Source organism: Vigna angularis, chromosome 1 (genome assembly GCF_016808095.1).
Source record: "Vigna angularis cultivar LongXiaoDou No.4 chromosome 1, ASM1680809v1, whole genome shotgun sequence".
Classification (NCBI taxonomy): Eukaryota; Viridiplantae; Streptophyta; class Magnoliopsida; order Fabales; family Fabaceae; genus Vigna; species Vigna angularis.
In genome coordinates this window covers 26,533,860-26,559,950 of record NC_068970.1, presented here as the reverse complement: position 1 = coordinate 26,559,950, position 26,091 = coordinate 26,533,860, and the positions used below count along the sequence as shown (strand labels likewise).

The 26,091-nt window shown below is 30.7% G+C and overlaps 2 protein-coding genes across 4 annotated transcripts; both read right to left on the bottom strand.

The window, feature by feature from the left end:
* Nucleotides 1-10,286: 10,286 nt before the first annotated feature.
* LOC108339911 (uncharacterized) lies at nt 10,287-11,754 on the bottom strand. 2 transcript variants are annotated; one of them, XM_017577144.2, is made up of 2 exons: nt 11,527-11,754; nt 10,287-10,983 (listed from the first exon to the last, which is right to left on the bottom strand). In XM_017577144.2, the coding sequence occupies exons 1-2, from the start codon at nt 11,613-11,615 to the stop codon at nt 10,437-10,439; spliced, it is 636 nt and encodes a 211-aa protein (XP_017432633.1). In that variant the 5' UTR covers nt 11,616-11,754; the 3' UTR covers nt 10,287-10,436. The 2 variants fall into 2 exon arrangements, with proteins under 2 accessions (XP_017432633.1, XP_017432640.1); XM_017577151.2 differs by having other exon boundaries at nt 10,287-10,977.
* A 7,966-nt stretch (nt 11,755-19,720) lies between these two features.
* Nucleotides 19,721-25,709, bottom strand: LOC108343792 (uncharacterized). 2 transcript variants are annotated; one of them, XM_017582217.2, is made up of 6 exons: nt 25,592-25,709; nt 24,009-24,445; nt 23,049-23,359; nt 22,597-22,650; nt 21,836-22,311; nt 19,721-20,217 (listed from the first exon to the last, which is right to left on the bottom strand). In XM_017582217.2, exons 2-6 carry the CDS (start codon nt 24,302-24,304, stop codon nt 19,918-19,920), a joined length of 1,437 nt encoding a protein of 478 aa, XP_017437706.1. In that variant the 5' UTR covers nt 24,305-24,445; nt 25,592-25,709; the 3' UTR covers nt 19,721-19,917. The 2 variants fall into 2 exon arrangements, with proteins under 2 accessions (XP_017437706.1, XP_017437787.1); XM_017582298.2 differs by having other exon boundaries at nt 20,158-20,297.
* Between the last annotated feature and the right edge of the window lie 382 nt (nt 25,710-26,091).

Below are 26,091 nucleotides of genomic sequence, written 5' to 3'. Positions count from 1 at the left end.
TCAGACAAATATTATAATGAGCTTACCATTATGTCTGTCTCATTAACTACCAATAAATGACTTTATTCATGTTAATTGTGAATGTATTATTCTCGTTAACTATCCATTAATAACTATTATTGCTCAAAATAATTTCCAGACTGGTCGATCGTTTTTTAACTGAGTCGTCCGATCCTTTGACTGACTAAGTGATTCTACCGTGTAATTTTCAATCTAAGAAAAAATATTATCAATATGGATAAAAGAATTTCAATGAATACTTTTTTATTGATAATATTTTCTACAGAATTATCTATTCGTATCGATACATAGAAAAATGGATCTTCGTATCAATTTAGAAGAGTAGATACATTGTTACCTATATATTTTTTTTTTCTTTTAGTACAATTTGTACCAATTTTCATCGACTAAGAAGGATAATTTAGTAAAATTGTTTAACTCATTGAATTATTAACTTTTTACTTTTTCTAATCCTTCTGGAGAACTTAAATATCGTTATTAGTATGTTGTTAATATGAACACAGTTCGGATTCTCTAAAAAAAAATCATTAATTGAACTTAAATACAAAAGGTTAAAGAAAGGAGATATTATACATAAAAACGTGTCTAATTAATTCCTAACAAGAATAGACATTAACAACACTAACATATATTTTACATAAATTTATTGATTTTGAAATGAAAAAGATATTTATTTGAAATAAAATTGAAAGGAAAGGTTATTTAAGATAAAAGTAAATCAATATAGGTTTAAATGGACTAAATCTTTTGGCAAACAAAACGTAAATGTTTTCCTGTTATAATTTTTTGAATAATTTTATATTAATGTTCTATATATTTTCATATAAGAAAAATGTTTCTTATAATCCTTATTAAACGTCTGTCTGATCAATTTGACAATAGACTTTTAATTAATACAATTTTATAAAAAAAAAAAACTCATTTGAGATGCTAAAAAAAATGGACTTATTTAATATTAATGTCAAAAATAAAAACTTACTGAAACATTAAATTTTTTTGAATAATTTTGTATTAATGTTCTATATATTTGCATATAAGAAAAATTTTTCTTATAGTCCTTATTAAATTTCAACCCCGTTTTATTTAACTAAATGATTATTTATGAAGATATTAAAAGTATAGTATTGTAATTATCCCTCCCCCGTTTTATGGGAATAAAAAAAATTATTTTTATATTAAAATCGAATTAGGTAATAAATACTTAAGGAGTTGTATTGAGAATTAAATACTTATAAATACATTCTTAGTTAAAGGAAGTGTTTATTTAATTTCTTTTAGTTTTATAAAAATAATAATATTAACAATTATAATGATTTATAATTGTTAATATAACTCTTGATTTATAAATACACAAATTTAATTACTGATTTATACATTACTATGATGTGATCCCTTTAATACAAAATAAACTCACACACAATTAAACATTATATTAATAAATTAATATTTAATTATTAAAAATATACAATACTTTATACATATATATTACTTTTACTGTTAAAAATTTAGCCAACTCTAACTAATTGTTATAAGAAAATCGGTTTAATGTCTTAATAGTCCCTATTTTCGTCCCAAATTTGAAATAGGTCCCTGTTATATTTGAAGTCTTAATTAGATCCTTATTTTTGTTAATTTGATGCAAATAAATCCTTTCCGTAAATTTCAGAAAACGACGTTAAGGAGTGCGTGACGTGGCGTGTGTGAATTCAATTTTTTAATACTCAGAAATTTTGAATGAAGTAAATATAGTATAATCCATGCTAAAATTAATTAAACAGAGGGCAAATTTGGAAAAACTGAATGCTTTTTTTGCTGAAACATCTCTGGAAGGGAGAAATCAAAATCAACTTGGGGATTTTTCTATTCTAGGGCTCGTGTCGTGTCAGAGTTGGGAAAGAGTGGATGTTGTTCGAGTGGATGCGCGAGGGAGAATCAAATGCAGAATTCACGTTCAACATGTTCTTCGACTTCCAATGGCTGGCGGAATGGAGAGGCGAAGGTCGTTTTTCGTGGTGCGTCACCCCTTTGTCTGTGTGGAGAGAAAACAGTGGTGAGAACAGCTGGAACAGCTAAGGTTGTGGAAAAATGGATGAAGTCTATATTTTATGGTGTAGGTACTGGTCAAAGTCCAGATTCAATCCAAGACCAAAATGTGACACATTGGTTAATATATTATTACATATTCTGAATTCTGCATATTAAGCTTCCTACTGTGACTTCTGCTATTAAGCTTGCTGCTGTGACTTCTGCATATTCCAGATACTTATACACTTAAGTTTTATGCACTAGTAAAAAAAGCGTATTTTAACTCGCACATGACGCTTCGATTTCAGAAAAATCGAAGCGTATAAACCGAACAACCTCGGTTATAAACAAACCGATACCTAAAGACCGAACGACCTCAGTTTTTTGAGTGACCGAAGCAGTAGTTTACCGAACGGTCTCGGTGAACGCCTAACCGAGGCATTTAGTCCTGTTTAAGAGAGCGAACGACCTCGACTTGAGTGCCTAACCGAAGCATTTAGTCTTGTACAGACTGTACAGACCGAACGACATCGCTTGTTTGCAGAACCGAGGCCTTTAGTCCTGTCATCCCTGCCACTAACATACAAACTGAACAGACCGAACGACCTCTTTGCCACTAACGTACACACTGAACAGATCGAACGACCTCGTTTGTTTGCAGAACCGAGGCAGTAGTTGACCGAACGACCTACAAATCCCTCTGCTGCCACTGTGACTAAAGAGACCGAACGGCCTCTCTGACACTAACGTTCGGTTTCACTTCTGCTATGAACCGAGGCAGTAACCGAACGTTCGAAGTTAATTTTGTCCACTAATATGCCTCGGTCGTCTGGGACAGAGGCAATAAAACCGTTCGGTTTCGCTTCTGCTATGAACCGAGGCAATAACCGAACGTTCCTCTTGTTCTCTCCGTTCTAATTCGCGGCAAAGGAGGTTTGATTCTATTTCCAATATCTTCTCTCTGCCATTTATCTTCTTCCCCCTTTCTCACTGGTTCTAGGTTGGTATTGCAATAACAAGAAAAACGAAAATAGAACATGATTTCATTCATTTTTGCTAGTTCAATACATTGTTCATCCCGTTTTCATCACCTACTGCATCCTATGACAAAGAAAATGCAGAATACATTATGGATTTGTCATCCATATTGAAATTACAATAATATTAACCACACAAATACAACAAACAACCCCTATCAACAACTTCATCCATTTTTCCACAACCTTAGTCGTTCCAGCTGTTCTCACCACTGTTTTCTCTCCACACAGACAAAGGGGTGACGCACCACGAAAAACGACCTTCGCCTCTCCATTCCGCCAGCCATTGGAAGTCGAAGAACATGTTGAACGTGAATTCTGCATTTGATTCTCCCCCGGGCATCCACTCGAACAACATCCACTCTTTCCCAACTCTGACACGACACGAGCCCTAGAATAGAAAAATCCCCAAGTTGATTTTGATTTCTCCCTTCCAGAGATGTTTCACCAAAAAAAACATTCAGTTTTTCCAAATTTGCCCTCTGTTTAATTAATTTCAGCATGGATTATACTATATTTACTTCATTCAAAATTTCTGAGTATTAAAAAATTGAATTCACACACGCCACGTCACGCACTCCTTAACGCCGTTTTCTGAAATTGACGGAAAGGATTTATTTGCATCAAATTAAAAGAATTAGGATCTAATTAAGACTTCAAATATAACATGGACCTATTTCAAATTTGGAACGAAAATAGGGACTTATTGAGACATTAAACCCTCTCTAAGCAGTATAATCACATCACTTATAGACTTTTCAGTTTTCGTTGTCACACGTGTCTAAAAATTTTACAGCCTTTATTTAGACAGCTTTCAAAAAGTATATATAATATCACACAAATTATTTATTATCATAATAATTTTAAACGTTTTTGAGTTACATATTAATTTTTATTATAAAAATAATTATATTAATATTAATTGTTTTAATATAAATACATAATAATTATTAAAAATCAAATTCATGATTAGTTATATTAATAATTAATAAAATTTAAATGAAATTAATAAAATTTAAATTATTATACTAAAACTTTAATTTTTTTTCATATTATACTGAAAACAAAACACAACAATTTACTAAATTAACTATTTAATTTTTAAAATATTAAATAATATCGTGTACATTTTTTTGTTGATTTAATCAGAAATTTTTTAGCATTAAAAATATAAGTCTATAAAAGACTATTTTTATGTAATTTAATTTGAATAGTAAATGTTTTCTAAAAACGGAAAGTGTGACATGTTAAAAATTAGAGGGTTGTTTTTCCTGTACTTTCAAATCTTTCATACTATAGTTCTAATTTTAAAAAATAATTTCAAAAGTTACATTATTTTTATGTAATTTAATTTGAATAGTAAATGTTTTCTAAAAACTGAAAGTGTGACTTGTTAAAAGTTAGAGGGTTGTTTTTCCTGTACTTTTAAACCTTTCATTCTATACTTTTAATTTTCAAAAATAATTTTAAAAATTAATTTTTTTTCAACTATATGTGAAAATTACATTTTTTTTCAACTAAATGGTTGAAAAAAAAAATCAACCAATTTTGAAATCTGTTGCATGATTTTTTTAATAAATTTTAAAATTTATTAAAATTTTAAAAAAAATTAATAAAATTTAAAATTTGAGAAAAAAAATCTTTTATTAAAGAAATATTCTTTCAATATTTCAAAATTTATTGAAAATATTTTCAAATGTTTCAACTGAAATCTGTTAAAAGAATTTTCTTTAAAAAATTTCAAAATTCATTAAAGTTTTAGAAAACTTTTTAATAGATTTTAAATTTGTTAAAATATAAAAAAGAATGGGATGTAGAATTTTTGAGTTGTAAAGAATAATTTTAAAATCTTAAAAAGAATGTAAGAATATATAAGAGGTGAATTAAAAAGAATAAAATTTGATAAATGTTATATAAAAATGTGTTTTAGTGAATAAAGTTTGGTTAGAAAAGATGAAAATGCAGTGGGTTGTTGCAGTGAGTTGTTGCATTGAGTAGGGTGATAAAAAAATTCGCGACTACGAATATCCGCGGATAAAATCCGCGACGGATAGTTAATATTCGTTGATATTTATTACCCGCAATTTGCGGATAGCGAATATTTTAATACCCGCTTATAAATTGGTCGGGTGCGAGTATTATACTATTTGTATCCGCGGATACTCTTTACCCACAAAAAATAAAAATAAAAATTTAATTTATATTTTATTAAGTTAAATTTAATTAAAATTAACATTAATTTATATTTTACAAGATTAAATTTAATTAAAATTGAATTTAAATTTATATTTAATTTATATTATATTATATTTTATATATTTTTTGTAATTCTATTTAAATTTTATTTTAATCATTTATTAAAATATATTTTTTTAAAATATTTATGGGTATCCGCAAATATCCACAGGTATCCGCCGATTTTAAAATACCTGCAAAAAATTTTTAAACAGGTATCCGTGCAGGTAGCGAATCGGATAACGGATGAATTTTTTTTTGTCGGATCAGATTACAGATAAACACTATCTGTGAATAGTGTTCGATTCGACTCGTTGCCATGTTGTGAGTACCCCACATATTCAGGTATTGAGGTAGTGATAGTAGCTGCTTAGAGATAACGTGGGGTTGCTCAGATGAGTTTAGTTCCCCGTGTGACTTCAACTTCAACTAACTCTTCTATTACTATTCCTTCTCACTCTTCAATTAAACCAAATTTCAATTTTCATACTATTCAACTGTTAAACTATTGTTTTTACTCACATCTTTAATCATCATAACCACAACAAATGCATGCAGCAACACCTTTCAAATTTGGAACATGTAATAACGGTCATTTGCTCACAAAAAGGTCTTCTTTAGTTGTCAACCACCATTTCATATTACTGTGTAACATGTCATAATGAGACCATAGGTTTCTGCTAAACATTCAAAATACAAATGTAATTAAAATTACAACTCCTATTGGGAAACGTGTTTCCCTTTATTGCTTCATAGACAAAATAGATGTTGCACAATAAAACAAACTTACTGTACCACCAAAAAAACTGTGCTCAACACAGGAGTTGGGGTTCACGTGGTTCTGGCTCATGGATAAAAAATTAGAATTTGCTTCTTCTTATTAAATAAAAAATATTATGAAAACGATGGGGAAATTAAATAAAAAATGTAATTCATCATTTCTATTAGAATTATTACAGGGATAACACGGTCATAAACAAATTTGCCTTTCTATGGTATTTTTTGAATTTAAATCCTTTTTATTTTTACATATAATTTTTTTATGGATTGAGTATAAGCATAATTATATATATATTTAATTTTTTACTTAGATATAAGGACATGGATTTTTGATTTGTTTGAAGATTAAAAACCGTTTGAGTGATCTTGTGGTGAGATCTTCTACTTCAATCGATCAGTTTCCTCAAAAAAGTAAGTTAATTTCTTTCTTTTCTCAATTTTAGTTATTTTTGTATGCACGTGACTCTAGCTCAATTGCATGTATCATATGAATCTTTTACTAGATTCTTTGATGAAAGGTGGTTTCAATGACATACTCTGATCATAATTTTGTGATTTGTAGGTATAGATAGAGTTCTTTAATAAGTGGAAACGACTTTAGGTTCTATATATTGGTCTATGCTTCTATTAGGTAAGGGAAGTTTTAAACATGTTGTTAGGTTGTTTACCTACATTGGATGTTTGGTTTGGTTTGGAATAGTTATTTTGGTATGTTCAGTTGTGATTGTGTTTGTTGTATGCAATGTACTTGTTTTGATTGAAATTGATGTTAAATTAGGCAATTGAGGATGTGATCAATTGAGTGAATTGGTGTTCAATCTGACAGTCAAAACTGTTTTAGAACTTTTCAATGAGTGAGGAATACCAATTTGGTCATTGGAACATGTCTTTTTGATTTCCCTAATTCACAGTGTTGAATTTTCTTGTATTTGATATGGCGTTATGTGCTATTGGTATAGCGTTGAGCGTTAGAGTTATAGAGAGGTCTGAAGCATTATTAGCTTTGTGCCACTGAGCGCCACAATGGAGCCACTAAGCACCAACGTTGTAGGGGGGTCTGGAGCTTATCTTGTGTTAATTCGTTGAGCATCATTTCTGGTGCTGAGCGCTCTCTATAGCGAAATCGGTGCAGGTTTTTCTATGATAATATGTTTTGATGATTGAATTGATTTAAGTGAATGCATTATGTTGAACTATGAATGATTTATGTTTGTGGAATGTGAATATACTTGAATCTTGTATAATATGCATTGTGGGATAAGATCTCAAGGAGAGATTTTATGTATTGGTGAGTATTTAGTGTATGCTTGACAAAAAGAAATTTTGAAAGAAGGTATTCTGATATACCACCACCATATAGCTCATATAGAGAGGAATGGGAAGGGAGTGAAGTATGGCAGGAGATCTTTACCTGGACTTTGGTTTCGAGTGTAAAAGATTAACCTCGTGAGTAGTAAGGTGATAACCCCGCGTTTATATTTCTGTAAGGTATATGTTAATGTATGTATCAGGATGATTTGAGTCTAGAGTCTTTTGTTATATGCCTTATGAAAAGTGAAAGTTGAATATCTAATGTGATATTATAAGTTTTTTAAAATAGTAGCTTACCTGTTTTTATTTTGTTTGTTTATTTATGTGTATCTTTCTTGCAATGATCATCTATTTGATGGGAACAGAAGAGGTAACAAGTGAAGATATTTCTTTGCTTGAAGAAGAAAATATTAATAAGTAGTTAGAGTTTTAGATACTGTAATGTGTTTTTGATAACTTGATCTTTTTTGAAAGACTTTTTTATTCAGAACTTAAAATTATATATATATATATATATATATATATATATATATATATATATATTATTAATTTGGATAATTGTATAGATATTATAAATATATCTTTGTATCACTACTATGAATTATCAAAATATTTAATGTTTTATTTAGTAGTTTATATTATTAAGTGAGAGGTTACACTAAGTTTTAAAAAATTAATATTTATAAAAGTAATTTCAATTTACAGATTTAAATAATATATATAAATTTTTAATTTTAAATAATTTTTTAGTAATTATCTCATATATCAATAATTTGATTTTAATTATCTTATTCTTGTAAATAATTAAATAAAATTCATTAATAGTGATAAACCGTTAGTAAATATCTGCATGTTAAGTTAAATATTATAATAATCATATTCCTAATAAATTAGTAAATATTCATTCAGACTACGAATTTTAGTCACAAATATATATATATATACTTTTTCTTTTTACAAAATTATTGTTTATGTAGAAAAATTATTAAACACTCTTGATTCTTGAACTGAACACTTTTTGATTTTGAACAAATAACATAAATATACAAAAAGAAAAGGATTGGAAATAATTGATTACAATATAGTTGAGTTTAGCAGAGAAGTAAATCTTCAATAAGATTTAAATTCTTCCATATTTTCTGAAATCACAAAGTTTTAAATGATGATATAAAGATCAAACTTTTCTAATGAACTTACCAGTTTTCTAATAAAATAAATAAAAAATCGGAGAATTTAAAACTGACAAAATCTTGGAGGGCTATTAATTATGGTTGGTTTTATTTAAATAGGATATGTTTATTATATCCTCAGACAAATAAGAAATTGGTGTTTATCCTGTAAGAATTTATAAAGTATGTCTTGGTAGGTAACCAATATTTTTCTTCCATCACATGATCATCATATGTTATTTGTTTTTAATGTTGAGTTGAAGCATAAATGTCTATTCACAAGGTTTCTGTTTTGTGTCCCATACAAGGTGCACATGATCCTGTTTGATTTTTGTCACACTTTTACTTCAGTTCTTAAACTTAATTTGATCATGTGTTACATAAAAATTAAAATGTGTAAAATGATAAAGATAAATTAAATGTTTAACTATAGAGTTGAAAAAATATGCAAATTCATTAAATTTGTTTGTTACTTCATTTCATCCATGTCCTTTTATTCTTCCAGGTGTCCTTGATATTAATTAAGAAATTTAAAAGGATGATAAGGACAAAATGATCTTTTTGTGAGTGCGAGGACCATTATATTTTATATAATATTTTTCATCAATACCAACCCAAATCCAGTATTCATGAGTATTTAAGTTGACTAATTATTTTCATTAACCATAACATTAATAAGATAATAAGATTCGGTTGGTGATCGATTCATCGTATCTCATAAATTACATAAATATTTCAAAGTAAGTTACCAACTACCAACACTTTTCACCTTCTTAATCTACAACAATAACGATTATAAGTTTAGTGTAAAACTCGATGAACAAAGATTTTATGAGTTTCTTGAAAATTCAACATCTATATTGTTAGAAAATTTGCATATTAAGAAAGTTAATGGTGTAGAATTTGAAACATTGTGAAGTACCTAAAGAAGCTTAATGTGTGTATTTTTCACTTAACAGGCAAAATATTAGCAAAAAAGGAAGAAGGGGTAGTTGATATTATTAGTGGCAAAACAACCTAACTTGGCCTTTCAGATACAAATTAGATAACCACTATCCTTCCTCTACAAGTTTTATTCAAGAATTGTGTTTTTAGAGTATCTTATAAGCAAATTAAGAAGTCTACATATACTAGTTAGTTGGCTCAGTTGTTGGTTTCACAAATTAAGATTTGACGTATCATTTCCTTTCATTTTCTTAAAATTCTTTTCTTCACTTTCCAAAACTTCTCTTGTTAAGCTTTTGATGGAGTGTTCTCAATTTCATGTTAAAATAACTAATACAAACACACACACTTTTTGATTGAGAATATTTTTGATTGAGAATATAATTTTTCTCTAAAATAAATTTATAGTTGAATATATGATGAAAATTAAATTTTGTTAGAAGTTTCACATCGACTAGAGATAAGATCAATTTATAGCATATAAGTGAATGCAAATATCATCTTACAAGTCGATTTTGTAAGATTGAATTAGACTTAAAATTCATTTTTTAACCAATTTGTGATAGGAAGATTATGAAAAATTTAATGTTAATCTTTGAATTGAAAAAAAAAATTGATCATTCTATATGAAAGAATATTCATAAATTTAATTTTTTTTAAGGTTTAAGATTAGATGTTGCATTAATTAATTCCTTATATGATTTAGATTCATATGTATTTGTTAAGTACTCTTAAAAATAGTCATAAGAGCCTAACTATAATATGATTAAAATAAAATTGGTTGATGTAAAATTAAATGTTGCAAGATAACCCCAAGTGAAAAAGTTGAGTGAATGGAATTAAGAAGAAAAGAAGGGATGGAGAATCAAAATTCACCAAGTGGACTTGGCACTATAGGAATTGGACCAATCAATTAAAATTGTCCAATATGATTTGCCATAACCATTCTACTAAGAGGACTAGGCCCAAGCTTCTTTCTTCTAATCATACTCCTCTTCCTAATAACTTCCATTTGATTTCTTCTTCTAATTTGCATCATTGCCTCTTCCTCAATCACAAACCTTCTCATTAGAACATCATCGGTCAATGATTTTCCCCTGAAGACTCTCCTTCCCTCTGTGCTAAGCCTGGCACTAGGACTTCTTTCATGTGCACTTTGCAACGGCTTTGATCTTGGGTAACTATTGCTTCTTCTGGGTGGTGCCTCAGCTCTCAAAATCTCATTATATGAATACATAGGTGCACAAAGACAAACCCTTGTGAAGGATGTTGCAACCTTCAGGGAGGCACATTTTCTTAGCTTGTTCTTGTTACCACTCGGTGTAGGAACTTGAGGGGATTTTGGCATTGATGGTGTCTTCCATATAGTTGAATTACCTGCGGGAATTTCTGCGGATTTGGAAATACTTTTCCATAGACTAGTCACCTCCATTGCTCTTTGATACCAGGGCTTCCTGCAACTTCAAAAACAAGTGCTTATTATGCCTCAGTTATTCAGATCATGCACCAGCTTCTTCCTTCATGAATCACAACACCCTTAACTACATTCATTTCTCCAAAATAGCATGCACAAGTGGAACACAAATTCAAGTTTTTAGCTCTTTCACAACCTTAAGAAACCCTTTGGAGGGTCATGTTTAAGCCTCGTAACAGATTTAATCTAAAATCAGAATTTCCAAATTTAGGCTCACTATTGAAAAAGCTAAAAAGAAGGCCAGCCAGAGAATTGACTTTCCTATAGGCATGAACGATGCTGTTTTTGGGTTTGGTTGGTCAAATTCTTAACATCATTAAGGTTGAAAGGCAGATGTTAAACTTGGTCTACACCACATCTTTTGACTAGTTCAAGGCCTTAGAAGGAATAATGTGAGCATTTTCTCAACAACCAACAAAAAAAAGAAGCAAAAATGGATATTGTTCCGGTACACCCAATTTACAGAAACATTTATTAGTAAGCAAAGTAGAATATAAAGTATTAAAGTGAGTGAGGATACATAACATACCTTGAGTTTGAATCGTTCTTTGGATCTTGCATGAACAAAGAAAAGTGAAAGTAAGAGAGAGTTGGAGGAAGGGAGCAAAGTATTTTCATTTGTGAAGAGAGTGAAGAAGGAGAAGAAGAAGAAGAGGGTTTTGGTGAAGTTTTTGAGTGTACTAAGATGGGGTTGGCAACGTGCTTCTTTCCTTTTCTCCCATTCTTTATTGTAACACAATCCCTTTCTTTTGCTTTGGCTGCCATGATGGCTTGTGATTCTGAGTGAGAGAGAAAGAGATTTGAAATTTCAAAGCAAAGTAAAAATGTTTCTACTTTTAATGTAATTACCAAGGTGGCCCCTGCCTCTTCAAAAAGGAAACAATACCCTTATTTAATTCATCACTTTCTGGTGCCTTAATCATATTTATCATTGCTACCAAGAGCAGATCACTCACCCAATTAATTGCTCTAAGACATGCTTGGCCTGCCTTTTTCACACTAAAATCATTCTTCATATAATATAATTAGCCTCATCATAAGTCCACCAAAATTTATTAACCAAACTCTCATCTAATTCATTTCTTGTTAAGCTTTTATTTCCAAAAGGTTACTATAGTTCCCTGTTTTAAGGTTTTTCAACAACATAACTTTCTTTTTATACATAATAATCATTTTAAATTTGTTTCAATAGTTATTGGTGTAACTTTGTTTCTCATTTTTAATGTATTTTAATGATTCCAATATAGATTTTCTATTTTGAATTTTTGACTCAATGATTTGAATAAGATGTTATTAAGTTGGAGATGGTATAAAAAGATTTATACAATAAGTGAGTGGATCATGATTAGGCTCTTATATTAATCACTAAATGATGTTGTTCGATAGTGTGAAACTTGCACACGCTTGAGAGATAATTTAATAGAAGAGAATGTGTTACATGGCTTTCACGTATTATATCCCTAGCTGGCATCACTCATTCTTCTAACATGTTGAGATTTAATGCCAGGAATTTTAACATGGATGTCTTTTTACATAAATCTAGTCAACATCATGTTAAGATGTTTTTTTATCCTTCAAATCTCAACTTAACTTACTTTTATTCTTTATTTTTTTTTCATGTAAAAAATCTCACTATAACATGTTGCCAAATTTCATGTATTTGAAATGTCTTAAAGAATCAACAGAAGTTGCATGAAATCGAACGTATATGCTATTAATTGGTTGCCTGAAATGTATCCTACTCCTATCACTATCACGTTTGTTCCAATTCAAAGTATATATAGAAAAGGAGCTATAATTTCCTTTCATGTGGACATCACCATTTGAAAACGCTATGTGTCATGCATACACTAAAGGACCCATATAATTCTAATAACCCTGAACTTGTGCTGTGCAATTATTACACAAGCTCCTTCATCTTTTCTGTTTATGATTATAATGGGGACTTTCAAAAAAAGGCTTTATCTTCTTTGCTTGCTCCAAATATACTGTGATATTAATTCTTCCCTCTACAACAATGCCAACCCTTCTAAAATCATACAAATTCATACTTGCACAATTATATTTGGAACATTGAGATTAATTGAGCTTTAACGAAAATTGTTGATTAAAATCAGTTTTTAAAGATGTTAAACTTCTAGATACACCATATTCATTAGACTATCTAGATAGATGAGTCTAATTAGATAATATATAGTGTATTTAACTTAATTAGAGGATTTGATAAATCATCCTTGAGTTTTAATGATATGATTAAATTTTATATTTCTTAGATGTTTATAAGTGTAGGCTAATTAATATTTATGTTAAATTCCTTGAAAAACTAATTAGATTGATTATATATATATATATATATATATATTACGTCTAATTTTAAGGATTAAACGAGTATTATAAAATATAGTTTATTTAATTTAATCAGACCATTTGATAAATATTGAGTTTTGATGATATGATTTAGTTTTAAATTTTTGTAGATGTGGCTAATTGATATTTATGTTGAATTCGTTGAAAAACTATTTGGATGCACTAACTTTATCTATATATATATATATATAATTGACAATCGATAATTACGTCCAATTTTAAGGATTAAACGAGTATTCTAAAAATAAAAAGGAATTGTCTATTAGACAATTTACTTCTATATAATTTGACCATAAAAAGAACGAGATCATACTACCAAATTTTAATCATAAAATCGATTCTTTCACATAAATAATATTTTTTAAATATAATAAAATAGGTTTAAGTATTTAATATATTTAAGTATAAGAGATTATAACAAAAGAATTTTAAGATAATAAATTAATAAACAATTTTGTATATGTATATATTAGTTTTTTCTCATCAATTTTTTTTATGAGAAATTTAAAGTCTCTCACTTTGTTATAACATTAACTAGTACTAATTATTACTCTTGGAAGATTTAAAGAAAAAATGGCTTCTTAAATAAGAGAGCCCCTTCTGTTAATACATTATAAGGTAATTTGAAAACTCTAAATAAAATATGGTTAGAATTATTTTGCCACTTGATGTGTTAGAATATCAATTTGTTGTTAAAGGTGTTGTGGTGCGACGTATTTCTATCCCAAGACTCCAAAAGGCTGCAAAAAAGAGAAAAAGACATTATGATTGGAGATGTTGGTTGGCATCTTGCCAATTTTTGTTCAACCAAGATTGTTAATTAGTCACCATAATGCAAATTAATTAACATGCAATTTCTCATGAAAATGCTTCCATTTGCACCTTAATTAAGTGCATATGCTGATATTTAGTCTCAAATTTTCTATATCCTCTGTTAAGAATTCCATATCAAGTTAAAAAGCCTTAACCTATATTTGATTAGCCGCCTGTAATCTAAACATTATCATTATTATTATTATTAATGGAATGACTGGGAGGGGGTCAAAAAGAAGAGGTTTCAGACATCTTTTGCTTTTTGTACATTGTAGACCATGGAAATGATTTTCTTCACTTTGGATTGGAACAAAGACCTTCTAATTTAAAGCACTAAGAGATGCTGCTAATGCGTTATGGCGTCTACACCTTTGCCAACTTTACAGGATTTAAGGTCGACTAATATATATATATATATATATATATATATATATATATATATATATATATATATATATATATATATATATATATATATATATATATATATATATATATATATATATATAAAAACACAGTAAAAGAAAAGAAAAACATGAGAAATTTCCCCTACCTTGTGTGTGAAAGAGTGATGGAAATAGAAATTCTGTAGTATCTTTTTTATTGACTTTCTAGTTTTTATTTGCATTTCAGTGTTCTTTTATTTTTCTCCTTTACTTTCTTATCACCAACATTGCTTTACAAGTTTTGATCTTTTCATTGCTTCTGGTCAAGATTCTTCCAGGAACTATCACAGTAAAGAATCTTCAGGAAGAGATATTCTTCCCAAATTAATAATAAGAAATGCATTTAAGTAATTATAAATATTTACTTTTATGGTTTTTTTTTTCACATCACTTATAATATTTATCAGTATATCTTTCTTTTTCTATTTTCTCCTTTATCTTGTTTAAGAAGTGCATTTAAGTAGGTGTAGATATATATCAATCTTATTTTCTTATCTTATGTCATTGTTCTTTTTCTTATATATATTTTTACTTCTCTCTCTAAAAAATATATTTAAGTGATGATAAATACATATTAACTCTCTTATCATCCTTTTATCTTATGTTATTCATTCTTGTTTTTTTGTCATATAATTTATCACATTTATCATTTTTAATATATGTGTTCTTTACTTTTTTTTCGTTTCTATTTCTCTCTTCTTTGAAAATGTACTTAACTATAAATATATAAAATTTTATATTAATTCATTGTATTTGTATATCATGTTTCTCTTTCTTTCTCATCACGTTATATTATCACTAATTTTATTCTTTTTCTTTTCATCTCTCATTTTCAGTCCAAATCCAACCCAAAATAGGATAAATGTTGATTTTTTTTTGTTTCCAGTTGTTGATGATTATTGGTCAAAGTGGTTGTGAGTAATAAAAACTGTGACAGATGATAGAAAATGGCAAAGGTAAGTGGTGTTTGGTTGTAAGGAGGAAAAAACGATAGAAGAAGAAAAAGAAAGTAGAGATGTAATAGTATAAGGATGAAGTTTTTAACTAAATTTAAGAGACCATGCCTATGGAAGAATATTATTATAGAAGCCGACATTTGATAATGCAAAACTAAAATCAAATGCATTAGTTGGCAAAGCGAAGATATCATGATGCGTGCATGGCATATTCACGTGCAAGCTCTGTTTTCTTTTTTTTTATTATTATTATCTCTTATTCTCATCTCTCAAACAAACACTCACCCCACGCTCACTTCAGGAATATCTCAAGGACATAATCAAAATCTAAATTTATTTGTCCTTAAAAAAAACTACTAGTTCCTCACAAAAATTACAGGCACATCTATTCAACCATGAAACTGATGAAATAGAAACATATTAATTTAATATATATATATATATATATATATATATATATATATATATATATATATATATATATATGTGTGTGTGTGTGTGTGGTTTTATATTTTCAGTTTAATTTGAAATTTATGCAGCTACAGAAGTTAAATACAAAATAATTTTCTTGTAAGTCATTGAAAAATTTTCAAAAAAATGAAATGGTTTATCTAGTAAAGTATACAATTGGAATAGTTGACTTAAAATTTACAATCTAAAGGTAAGTCGTTACTAACTTTCCAATTGAAGTCGTCATGAGTCTTAATGACACCTTCTTCATAAAATTATGAAAAAAGTGAAATTGTTATGAGTTATGATAACTTCTTTGTAATATGTTGAATAAAAGTTACTAGAGGGTGACAACGTTCAATTTATAGGATATCATTGAAAGTGGTAACGACTTTTAATTTATAGGATATCGTTCACAATAATGACGACTTTTGATTAAACCAAAATAATTCTAACTAATGACGAATTTAGTTGTTCATTTTTAAAAAAGTCATCAAAAACTCATGACAATTTATTCTTAAAATGCAATTTTACCCTAATAAATTATAAGAAGTAAATTACCAAGTTTTAAAAATTTACCTAAATCATTAAATGTCATTTATTTTTAATTTTTTTAATACAATAATGAAACTCGAACATGTCAATCAAATGGTGTGTTGGTGTCAAAGAAGTATTGGACATATATACAACACTTATATGATATATATTAATGAATTATCCAATTCAAAAATCTTGTCTCAAATTTAATATAATTCCAAGGTTAATAATAACAAATACAATTATTTTCTAAAAACTCATATTTTAGTGAGAATGTTTTATTTAATCTCCTTATATGTCTTCTAATGAGAAAATTCTTTAAGTTATTTGTCACATTAAATTCAACAGTGAGTGGAAGGTGTAAGGGCTTAGAAAATTCAGAAAGTGGAAGACAGGTGTGTGTAGTTGATTGGCCGATCGGTTTTTGACGGTAGTATATAAGTAAATTTTTCAAACATTGAGCCACTTTTGCATGCACCTCTTCTCTCCAAACTTTCTGAGTTTCTCCTCCTTCTTTCTACAATTCTCCTTCTTCTCTCTACAAATTATCACTTTCTCCTTCTTCTGATCATCATCTAGGCCGTGTCTGAGTTCTTCCTTGGTGGCAAGAGTTTACCTTCCCATCAACCTAACTGCTGTGTGAAGTGGGTAAGTAAATTCTCTCGTTCGTTGAAGTTTCTGTATTTTCTGATACATGCAAGCACTATTCAGCTTGCATGTGTTCTTCATCTATCTCTCTCTGAATCTGTTTCTGTCTTTGATCCTCTAGTTGGTCCCTTTTCACCGATCGAAAATTTAGTAGGTTGCTTTAGAAGTGGTTGCTGGTTAGTCAAAGTGGTGGAAGCTTAGAAAGTGCCTAGTTTATTCACGGTAAGGGAAGCTAGTGATTTAATTATATATTTCTGTGTATGGAATTGATGTGTGAATGCTTGCATGTATGAATAATGGTATGTTTGATTGAATTGTATTCAAATTCTGTGTTTGGCCGAGACATGTGAACTGGGCTGGAGTTTCCTATTGTAGAACGTTCGGTCATTTCTGGTTTGGGAAAGAGAGTATGTGAAAATGTGAGTTGTGAGCAGTGTGTAATAGGTTCAGTGGAATAGGTTTAAAATAACAGAAATCAAATTTGGAGGTTTAGAAATTAAGTGAAATATCTTGTTTTGATTGAAGAGGTGTTATTCAGAATTTTGTTGGTCGACCGTTCGGTTATGTTACGTACTCAGTTAGTAACTGGGTTCGGTTTAGTGGAGATATTATCTATTTATGACCGTTCAGTCTAATCACAGTGTTATGATATTAAACTAGTGTTCGGTCTGGATAGAGTATCCAGTACTCTCTAAGTACTCAATTTAGTATAAGTGTTCGGTTAAGTTTTTAAGAGTCGGTTTGAGCTATGAGTATGCGGTTTGAGCTCTTCGAGTTGGGCTAAGTTCCTAGTAGTTGGTTTCTTTAGTGGTCGGTCAATAAAAGCGTTCGGTCATTTCCTTATGTTCTATTTCTTCTGAACCGTTAGGTCCTCTCGATTGGGTAGTGTGAAGGTGTTCGGCTTCCAACGTTCACATGTTCTCTTTATTCTATGAATGGAAATATAACTGATGAATGATAGATTATGTTAAATATGAGAATTGTGACTTTTAAATATTGTGGAAGAGAATTCCAAGGAGGAATGTCTCGTGTATGGGTATTGAATTGTAAAGTATGAATATGGATATGCTAAGCTGGCGTTCATCCTGAAATTATATGAGTATCATTCTCACATAGAGAGAGGTATTTCATTTGCGAGAATAGTAGGAGGTCCTACCACCTCAGGGTGCCGAGGTAGGTATTATGGGATTAACCTTGGGTAGTAGCTTGATTGGTGTCAGCTGTTACACTACCACAAGTGCAAGGACGACTGTAGCTACATATTCATACAATCCGAATGGTCAAGTCATAATGTTCGGTTTATATATATATATATATATATATATATATATATATATATATATATATATATATATATATATATATATATATATATATATGTATATGTGTGTGTGTGTGTGTGTGGTGTGAATGGTAGTGTTCGGTTTGTATATGATTAATTGTATTCAGTGTTTGCATGATGTACCGTTCGGTTTCGTATGGATTGAACTTGTATGAATTGTATACATGTATTTATAATTAAATTACATTAGCTTACCCTACTTTCTTGTTTTGTCTTGTGTTGTTCGTACGATTATCTTTTCTTTTGCAATGATCATCCTGTGGATGTGAGCAGAAGGCGATGAGTGTTCGGTGGAGCAAGCGTTGGAAGGCGATGACCTTATTGCTTAAGTTAGGACCATTCGGTCATCAGTTGTGTATAGTTTTAGATTGGACCGTTTGGTCAATAGGTTTGACTTATCTTTTGTAAACCTATAGGTTTATACAGGGTGTATCACCGTTCGGTTTATGTCTATATTTTTGTATCAGACTTATGTTGTTCTATAAAATTTTTAGTTTTATGGTTATTTTGGATAATTGTACTGTTAAAATACTTTACTAACTCTTGGTGAACTAATCTATCATATTATTATATGTGATTAATCTATAATATGGTATTATGCTATATTTTGGGATGTTATATTATTAATTTTCTGTTTTATATGAATATCTAACTAAAATGGTTTTTTTTTCATGAAAGAATAAAATGTCTTAAATCAATTATATTCTCCTTTCACTTTTTAGATGTTATGAACTAAACTTATTTATGCATTAAGTGACGATATCTTTATATTATTATATTTTACCAATGTTATTTATAAATGATTTTGAATACACTTGTTAATTTATATAATCATAATTTCTAATATACAAATTTGCGTCTCCATATCTTATACTTTGAAGACTAAACTTATCGAATTGTTTATATTCTTGTCGATTTTAATGTCCATGTCTCCATATCTTATATATTTGAAGACTACACTTATCCAATTATTCATATTAGTGTCGTCTTTAAGATCCACATCAGTTAATAAAATCCAAATAATATATAAGAGTTCATTTTACACACCGATTTTGAATAATTGAATTAAACTTATTAAAGTTCACTTTCATAGGAATAAGTACAATTTTGATTGTTGTACATGACTCCCCCATTCGATCAAATTAAAAAAAAAAAATGTACAAGTAAAAACTAAATTGAATTTTCTTTCATATATATGAGATTTAAAATGTGTTACCGCATCCAAACCCAGTTTGAAAATGGGTGTGAAGTATAAGATCGGAAAATCAGAATTTAACGAGTTCCTTCTCCACCTAATAAGTATAACATTAGTGAACTTACGAGGGAGAGAAAAGGAGCTATAAATGATGGAGAAGTTTAGCTCAGTGATTCTCAGATTCTCCTGAGCATTTCTTGCTCCAACCACCTGAACACGCTTTGCGCTCCCCACGTTTTCTTTTGTTCTTCGGGATGCTCACATCGTTATACACACAGGGCTTCAGGGTTGATTGTTCTTGAGCCACTGTATTAATATCTGACATGGGAACAGACACAAGATTCAAATTTTCTTCCCCTTCACCTTTCTCCCAGTTCTGAAGCCTCTCCATCGGAGGCTGACTTCCACTTTTAAAGGTGTGCTCATCAGTTTCAGCGACTTCATGTATCAAGACATTGTCCACCATCTGCGGCCATACATGTCAAAACTTAATGCCTCAAACTTGCAAATTTATGCTTTTAGCAGTGCCATAATCTCACACACCACCTTCAATAGTTACAGATTCATTGGTAAAAAGGATTCAGAACATAATAATACCTCAAAAGAAATGTCAGAAAAAGAAACATTGGTGTACAGTTACATGTTGGATGGTTATACTACATGCATCCCCATGCATTACTTTCTTCCATCCGACAAAGTCTCAAGCTTGGTGCAAATTTCATCAACACATGTCCCCTCTTAATGAACATGTCGGCAAATTGGTTGTTTTAGAGCTAGCAATGTAAGTAATAGCAAAGCTTCACACATCAATTTGGTGTGTGAAGATTTTGTGTCGAGGGGGTGGCACAGCTGCAGGTGGCCGTGAGTCAGACACATAGTGGTTGCCAAAGAAAAGGGCAGCTCCAATCATAGGGTTATGTTAGAGGATAGATGAGGACTGTAAAAAGCTAAAAAGAAAAAACCTCAGATTGAAAAAATGCTTAAGCAAAAATGTTCCAAGGGCACAAAACTACCAGAGAGCAAAAAAAAAATACTTAAAGAGTGCAATGACTGCCAAAGAGCATAATTCTCAGAGGGCATGGTGGTTGGGAAGAGCGTGACAGTTATCAGAGATAAAACATGCTTAGAGGGTGAGGTCTGCTAAAGAGCAAAAATGGTCAAAAGACACAGCAGCTGCCAAAAAGAAAAAATGCTCACAGGATACAACAATTATAAAAGGCAAAAAAATATACTTGGATAGCCTGACAGCTTTGGAGAGCAAAAAATATTCAGAGAGTGCAATAGCTGCTAGAGAGAAAAACCTACTCAAAGAGCACAGAAACTGTCAGAAAGTAACAAATGTTCCAAAGAGCATAGCAACTGCCGTAGAGAAAGTAGCAAATGTTCCTTTGAGACACAACAGAGACTCAGGAAAGTGGCAGCTGCCAGAACAGAGGCTCGTAGTGCATGGCAGTTACCAGAGAACATGGAGGCCAAAGACCACAGCAGTTGCTAGAGGGAAAAAATGCTCAAAGGGTGGAGCGGCAATGAAAGAGAAAAAAAGGCTTAGAGGGTGCAGCAGCTGGCAAATAACAAAAATGCTTGGAAGACATGACAGATGTTGGATGGCGAAAATGCTCAAAGGACCCGACAACTACCGAAGGGTAAAAGTGATCGGAGGATGCAGCAATTGTCAAAGTTGACCATTGAGAAGAGAGAAACCTAAAGACAAATGATTAATTTTGGGTGCTTAGACCACAACGGATGTATTCAATTTTTAGGAACACCATGGTAATACAATATTCAGTGAGCTTATTTTAAGCTAATAACATCAATATAGAATCAATCCCATTGATCCTAATATGAACATTACTATATCTATGGGATTCTAATATATCTACAAGATTCTAACAGTAACAATGAGGAATAAATCACAGAAAATTGTTTACCAAATCAACAATACAGATCAGTGGACACAAAAAGATGAAAAGAAAGCTTTTTCTATTGAATTTTATATAAAACACTTTTCTGCCATCACCTGGAAAGGAATTGGCAGAATTATAGGAAGAACTAAAACTGTGTTTACACAGGTTGAAGAAACTTACAGCTTCGCACGAGTCCCCAGCCAAGGCTGAACGAAAGGTGACATCAGCAGCAGACAATAAGCCAACGGTACTCTCAATTATATCAGGAACCATTGGAACTTCTCCATAACTTGACACAACACTATGCATAACAAAATCTCCAATATCAAAGTCAACTCCGTGCTGAATTGAATTATAAATAACCCCGACAGACGCAGCATCTCCATTCCCTGCAGAGATTGTAGGGCTTTGGGCAGAACTAGTCTGCATATCACCATGAGGAAGAAGACTCAGATTTTCTGATGAAGAAAACTTTGATGCATTTTTCGACATTATTGCATCAACATCACTCTTCAGCTTGTGGACCCTTGCCTGTAGATTGTCTATTGCCCAAAGAAGCTGCTCTAATGAAGCATCAGTTTCACTGAAATCCAAGAAAGGTTGAACTTCCCCAGTGCCAAACCTATCTGTTGAATCAGTATGTGGCTCTATGATCACTATACCAAAAGACAGTATAAAAGCATTAGTCGTGAATCAGATGCAAGTCAAAATGTGATTAAGAGGCAAATGATAGGTAGGCTAAATCTTCCAATAATCAAAACAATGAAAGATAATTCTACAGACAACCACTGACAGACAAGTTAATGGTGTTGAATAAAACAGTTTTTTTCATTTGTAACCCTATCTCCTAAGGGAAAAGAATACAATAGATACTAATGACATCACTGATTTAATGGACAGCAGCAAAACATTAGGTCGCTTTAAAAAATAAAATTTCTAACCTGGATTACCAAAATCATCAGCCAAACCACCGTCATGATCAGACTTCTTATTCTCTACAATATAAGTAAAGGAATGAGTCTCACACATCTCTAACCCCTTGTTCACTTGAATAGATTTGGGGAAGAGTGATTGAATGGATTTGAGAGGATTTGAAGGTAAATTTTTTTTGTTGTTTATTTGAGTGGATTTGGAGATAAGTGAGGTGGATTTGGAAGTAAATTTTTTAATTTGTCACATCAATCAAATCCTATACTAATTCTCACAAACTTTACTTCCAAATCGACTCTCACTTACCTCCAAATTCACTCAAATAAACAACAAAAAATTTACCTTCAAATCCTCTCAAATTCATTCAATCACTCTCTCCCAAATCCATTCAAGTGAACATAGGTGATTGGTAAACAGCATGAAAAGATAAGAAAATTAGGTATCAAGGATAAATGAGTTGTACCAAGATAGGAGAAAATATAATGATGTGATGTATATGATCCAATTTCAGTTGTGTCTTCAACTTTCTTCCTTTTTCTTCTCTTGTTGGCCTTATTTCTTCTATGTTCACCCAAAAATGGCAATGATTTTGAACCAAACTCTTCTATGGAAAATTGATCAGGTGTTGTATGTTTACCCTTGTCATATTCTGCAAGCTCTTTACTATATTTTAATGCTATTGAGTCAATTTCCTTAATTCTTAGTTCTGTCCATTTGCATCGCCATGTTAGAGGTCTTATAAAGTTCCTCCAATGATCGGTCAACCTCCTCTTCCTACAGTTACACAGCAAAAACGTAATGTATCAAACAAAAAAGTCCATGTACATGCTTCACCAAATAACCAGGTAGGGTAGTATACCACATCCCCACTACCAATTCCTAATTAGCTTATGGAAGCATGGTTTGATCATTAATGATCCCTAAAAAAGACATTAATGATGACAGACCACACAAACAGTGGTGATAGGTTTTTCAATACCAATCTTCACTAGATGCGAACCAGAAATTATATGCCTAAGAGTTATTACTATAACTATATTAGTGAACAATTATCTGGATTTAATTAATAACATAAATTGAAGTGCATTTAATATCTAAGGAGTTCCATGAAGGCAAAGTGGGAAAATAACCTATGCTCTTACTGAAACATCAAACCAACACACAATAAACAACTGGAACCTTTAAATTTCACACTAACATTATTTTAATAATCATTACCAAAGTAGTGCAGAGATATGTTAAGATTTTTACTTGCTAAACACCCACTACCTAATTTGAACCTTGAGTTCATAATATGAATTTTATACGTAACTAAAAAATCAATTTTCAATAATTTCAAGTGACTTGGATTCATTAGATATTGATACCAAGATTATGTGCAAGCAAATGAATATAAAATTTACTGGTTTGGAAGAAAAGTCACCTCATTGGAAATGCAGAACCATCAAAAGCATCTGTTAAGCTACCACTGTCACCTAAGAACTCAGACTCCACTTCCGCATCACTCAATCTAGAACCATTTTCCGCATCAGACGTAGTATCAGCAAAGGAACTTGAATAGTCAGTTGCATCAGGGTCCTCAATTTTGTTGGATGCAAAATCACCCTTGTTTGCCCAACTCACTATATCGACTTCTGTGTCCTCCAAAACTTTTGTAGTATTAATTTGTTCATCTAGAAAGGGTTCCACCTTAATGATGGGTTTCTCACAGTGACCCATTTTACTCAAACCCTTATATTGCACCTTCTTTGCAAATTATAAAGTGGATTTTGATTCACTCTTTCTATAATTAAAGAGTAGGGAAGGGTGAGTAGGGACATCAGATTGTCTTTCACAAACTTAGCTCCATTAAAAGTTTTCCTGGTAACGTTCAGAATTGTTCAGGTACATGAGCAAACTCAACAAATAGAAAATCAACTCCTTACATGAACTTTTGAAATTGATACATAGAAAATAACAAAAAAAATAATAAATAGAATAGCAGCTTCTACCACACAAAAAAGAATATAAAGTCTAAATTTTCAAAGGACTTTTGCTTAATTAGGAAGTTACAGGGTCCTAGTCCCTCCATAGTTTCCTAAACATATAGCACAGGTTTCCTCCCATAATAATTACTTACAGCCAAGAGCCTCATTTAAAGTTCAGAATCTATGCGAAAAAAACTAAATAGCAGAATAAAGACACAAATGAAAAGTATATAAAACAAATTGCTAACCAATAGTATTCAGACACACATTGCGAAAAATCCAAAAACAAAGTGGGCGGTGCCAAACCAGGTTTTGATGATATACTATAGTTAAAAAGCCTCCAAGTCAATATAAATTTAACATTTAAAACACGAGATTTAATTGAGATGATAAAGCATGTATAATCTTTTCGGAAAAAAATAGGTTAGTTCCTCTCACTTTTTAAATAGAAAATCCCTTCAAAAGATCTTCTATTTAAATAACCTCTCACACACGCGCACAAAATTGTAACTTTCAAATTCCATTTGAAACTTTAAATCCATGTTTGTCCCTCTATAAAAAAACCAGCAGTTACTTACACAGAAATAACAATAATCACGAATAAAGGAAGGGGTAAAACCTGCCAGAAGAGTTACTCACAGAACAAAACAGAGTAAACCGCCAAGTGATCAACCATATAAAAATACTCCAAACTTCGACGACACAAACAACTCACCATAAATTTCAGTATCACATACCAACATCTAAAACCTCACCACCATTCACTACACACAATTAACTCAATGCGCACCGAAATCGAGAAAACTTAAGCATAGGCAATTGCAACACAAAACAGAGACTCGGAAAAAGTGCAGACATCAACACACAAACACTTTCAGTAGAAGGAGAATAAGAGCACAAGGAGAATAAGAGCACAGTGACGGAGAAAGTAACGAAAGTGTGTAGAAGTGAAGGTGGAATGGAAGTTTTAGAGGTGAAACTGGACGTGCATGTGGTGAGAGAGAGTGTGGAAAGTGAAAGAGAGGTTGAGAGAAAGTACCAAAAGAATGAAGAGAGATTGAAAATGGCGAGTTGGCGGCGTGAAGCGCAACAACAGAAGTGAGTAGTGGCAGCAGCAGTAGTTAACGTTATAAACCTAGGAAGAGTGGAAAGGAAACGGAGGTTGCCGCTATTTATATATTGGAACATTGGAAGTTGCCGTTCCTTGTCTTCACACGTGTCAGCCACTACCCTAACAATTGCACGCTTTTATTACCAGTCTCTTCTTCAAATTTATTTATTTTTTTCTTTTTTTCTTTTTACTTAATCTTTAACTCTTGGTTGATTAATTTCGTAAATCCTTGTGTTAGGTTTCTTAGGGTTTAAATTATTTTTAGATTTCAATTTACGTTTAAGTGTTTTTCTTATATTTCTTTGATCTGAAAATACGATTTTAAAAGTAAAAAGACTAAAAATGGGATTTAATATGAATATTGACAGTGCAAAATTAAATTATTTTATGTTATTATAGAAAAAAATCAAGTTGCAGTCCATGTTAAT

Bases quoted from the DNA above. Each gene is read 5' to 3' on its own strand.
- LOC108339911 (XM_017577144.2), bottom strand. From the start codon at position 11,615: ATGAAAATACTTTGCTCCCTTCCTCCAACTCTCTCTTACTTTCACTTT. The intron at 10,984-11,526 runs GTATGTTATGTA...TTGTTTTTGAAG, and splicing joins AAGAACGATTCAAACTCAAG to TTGCAGGAAGCCCTGGTATC.
- LOC108343792 (XM_017582217.2), bottom strand. From the start codon at position 24,304: ATGGGTCACTGTGAGAAACCCATCATTAAGGTGGAACCCTTTCTAGAT. The intron at 23,360-24,008 runs GTGACTTTTCTT...GTGTAACTGTAG, and splicing joins GGTTCTGCATTTCCAATGAG to GAAGAGGAGGTTGACCGATC. The intron at 20,218-21,835 runs GTAAGTTTCTTC...GTATGGCCGCAG, and splicing joins CTGGGGACTCGTGCGAAGCT to ATGGTGGACAATGTCTTGAT.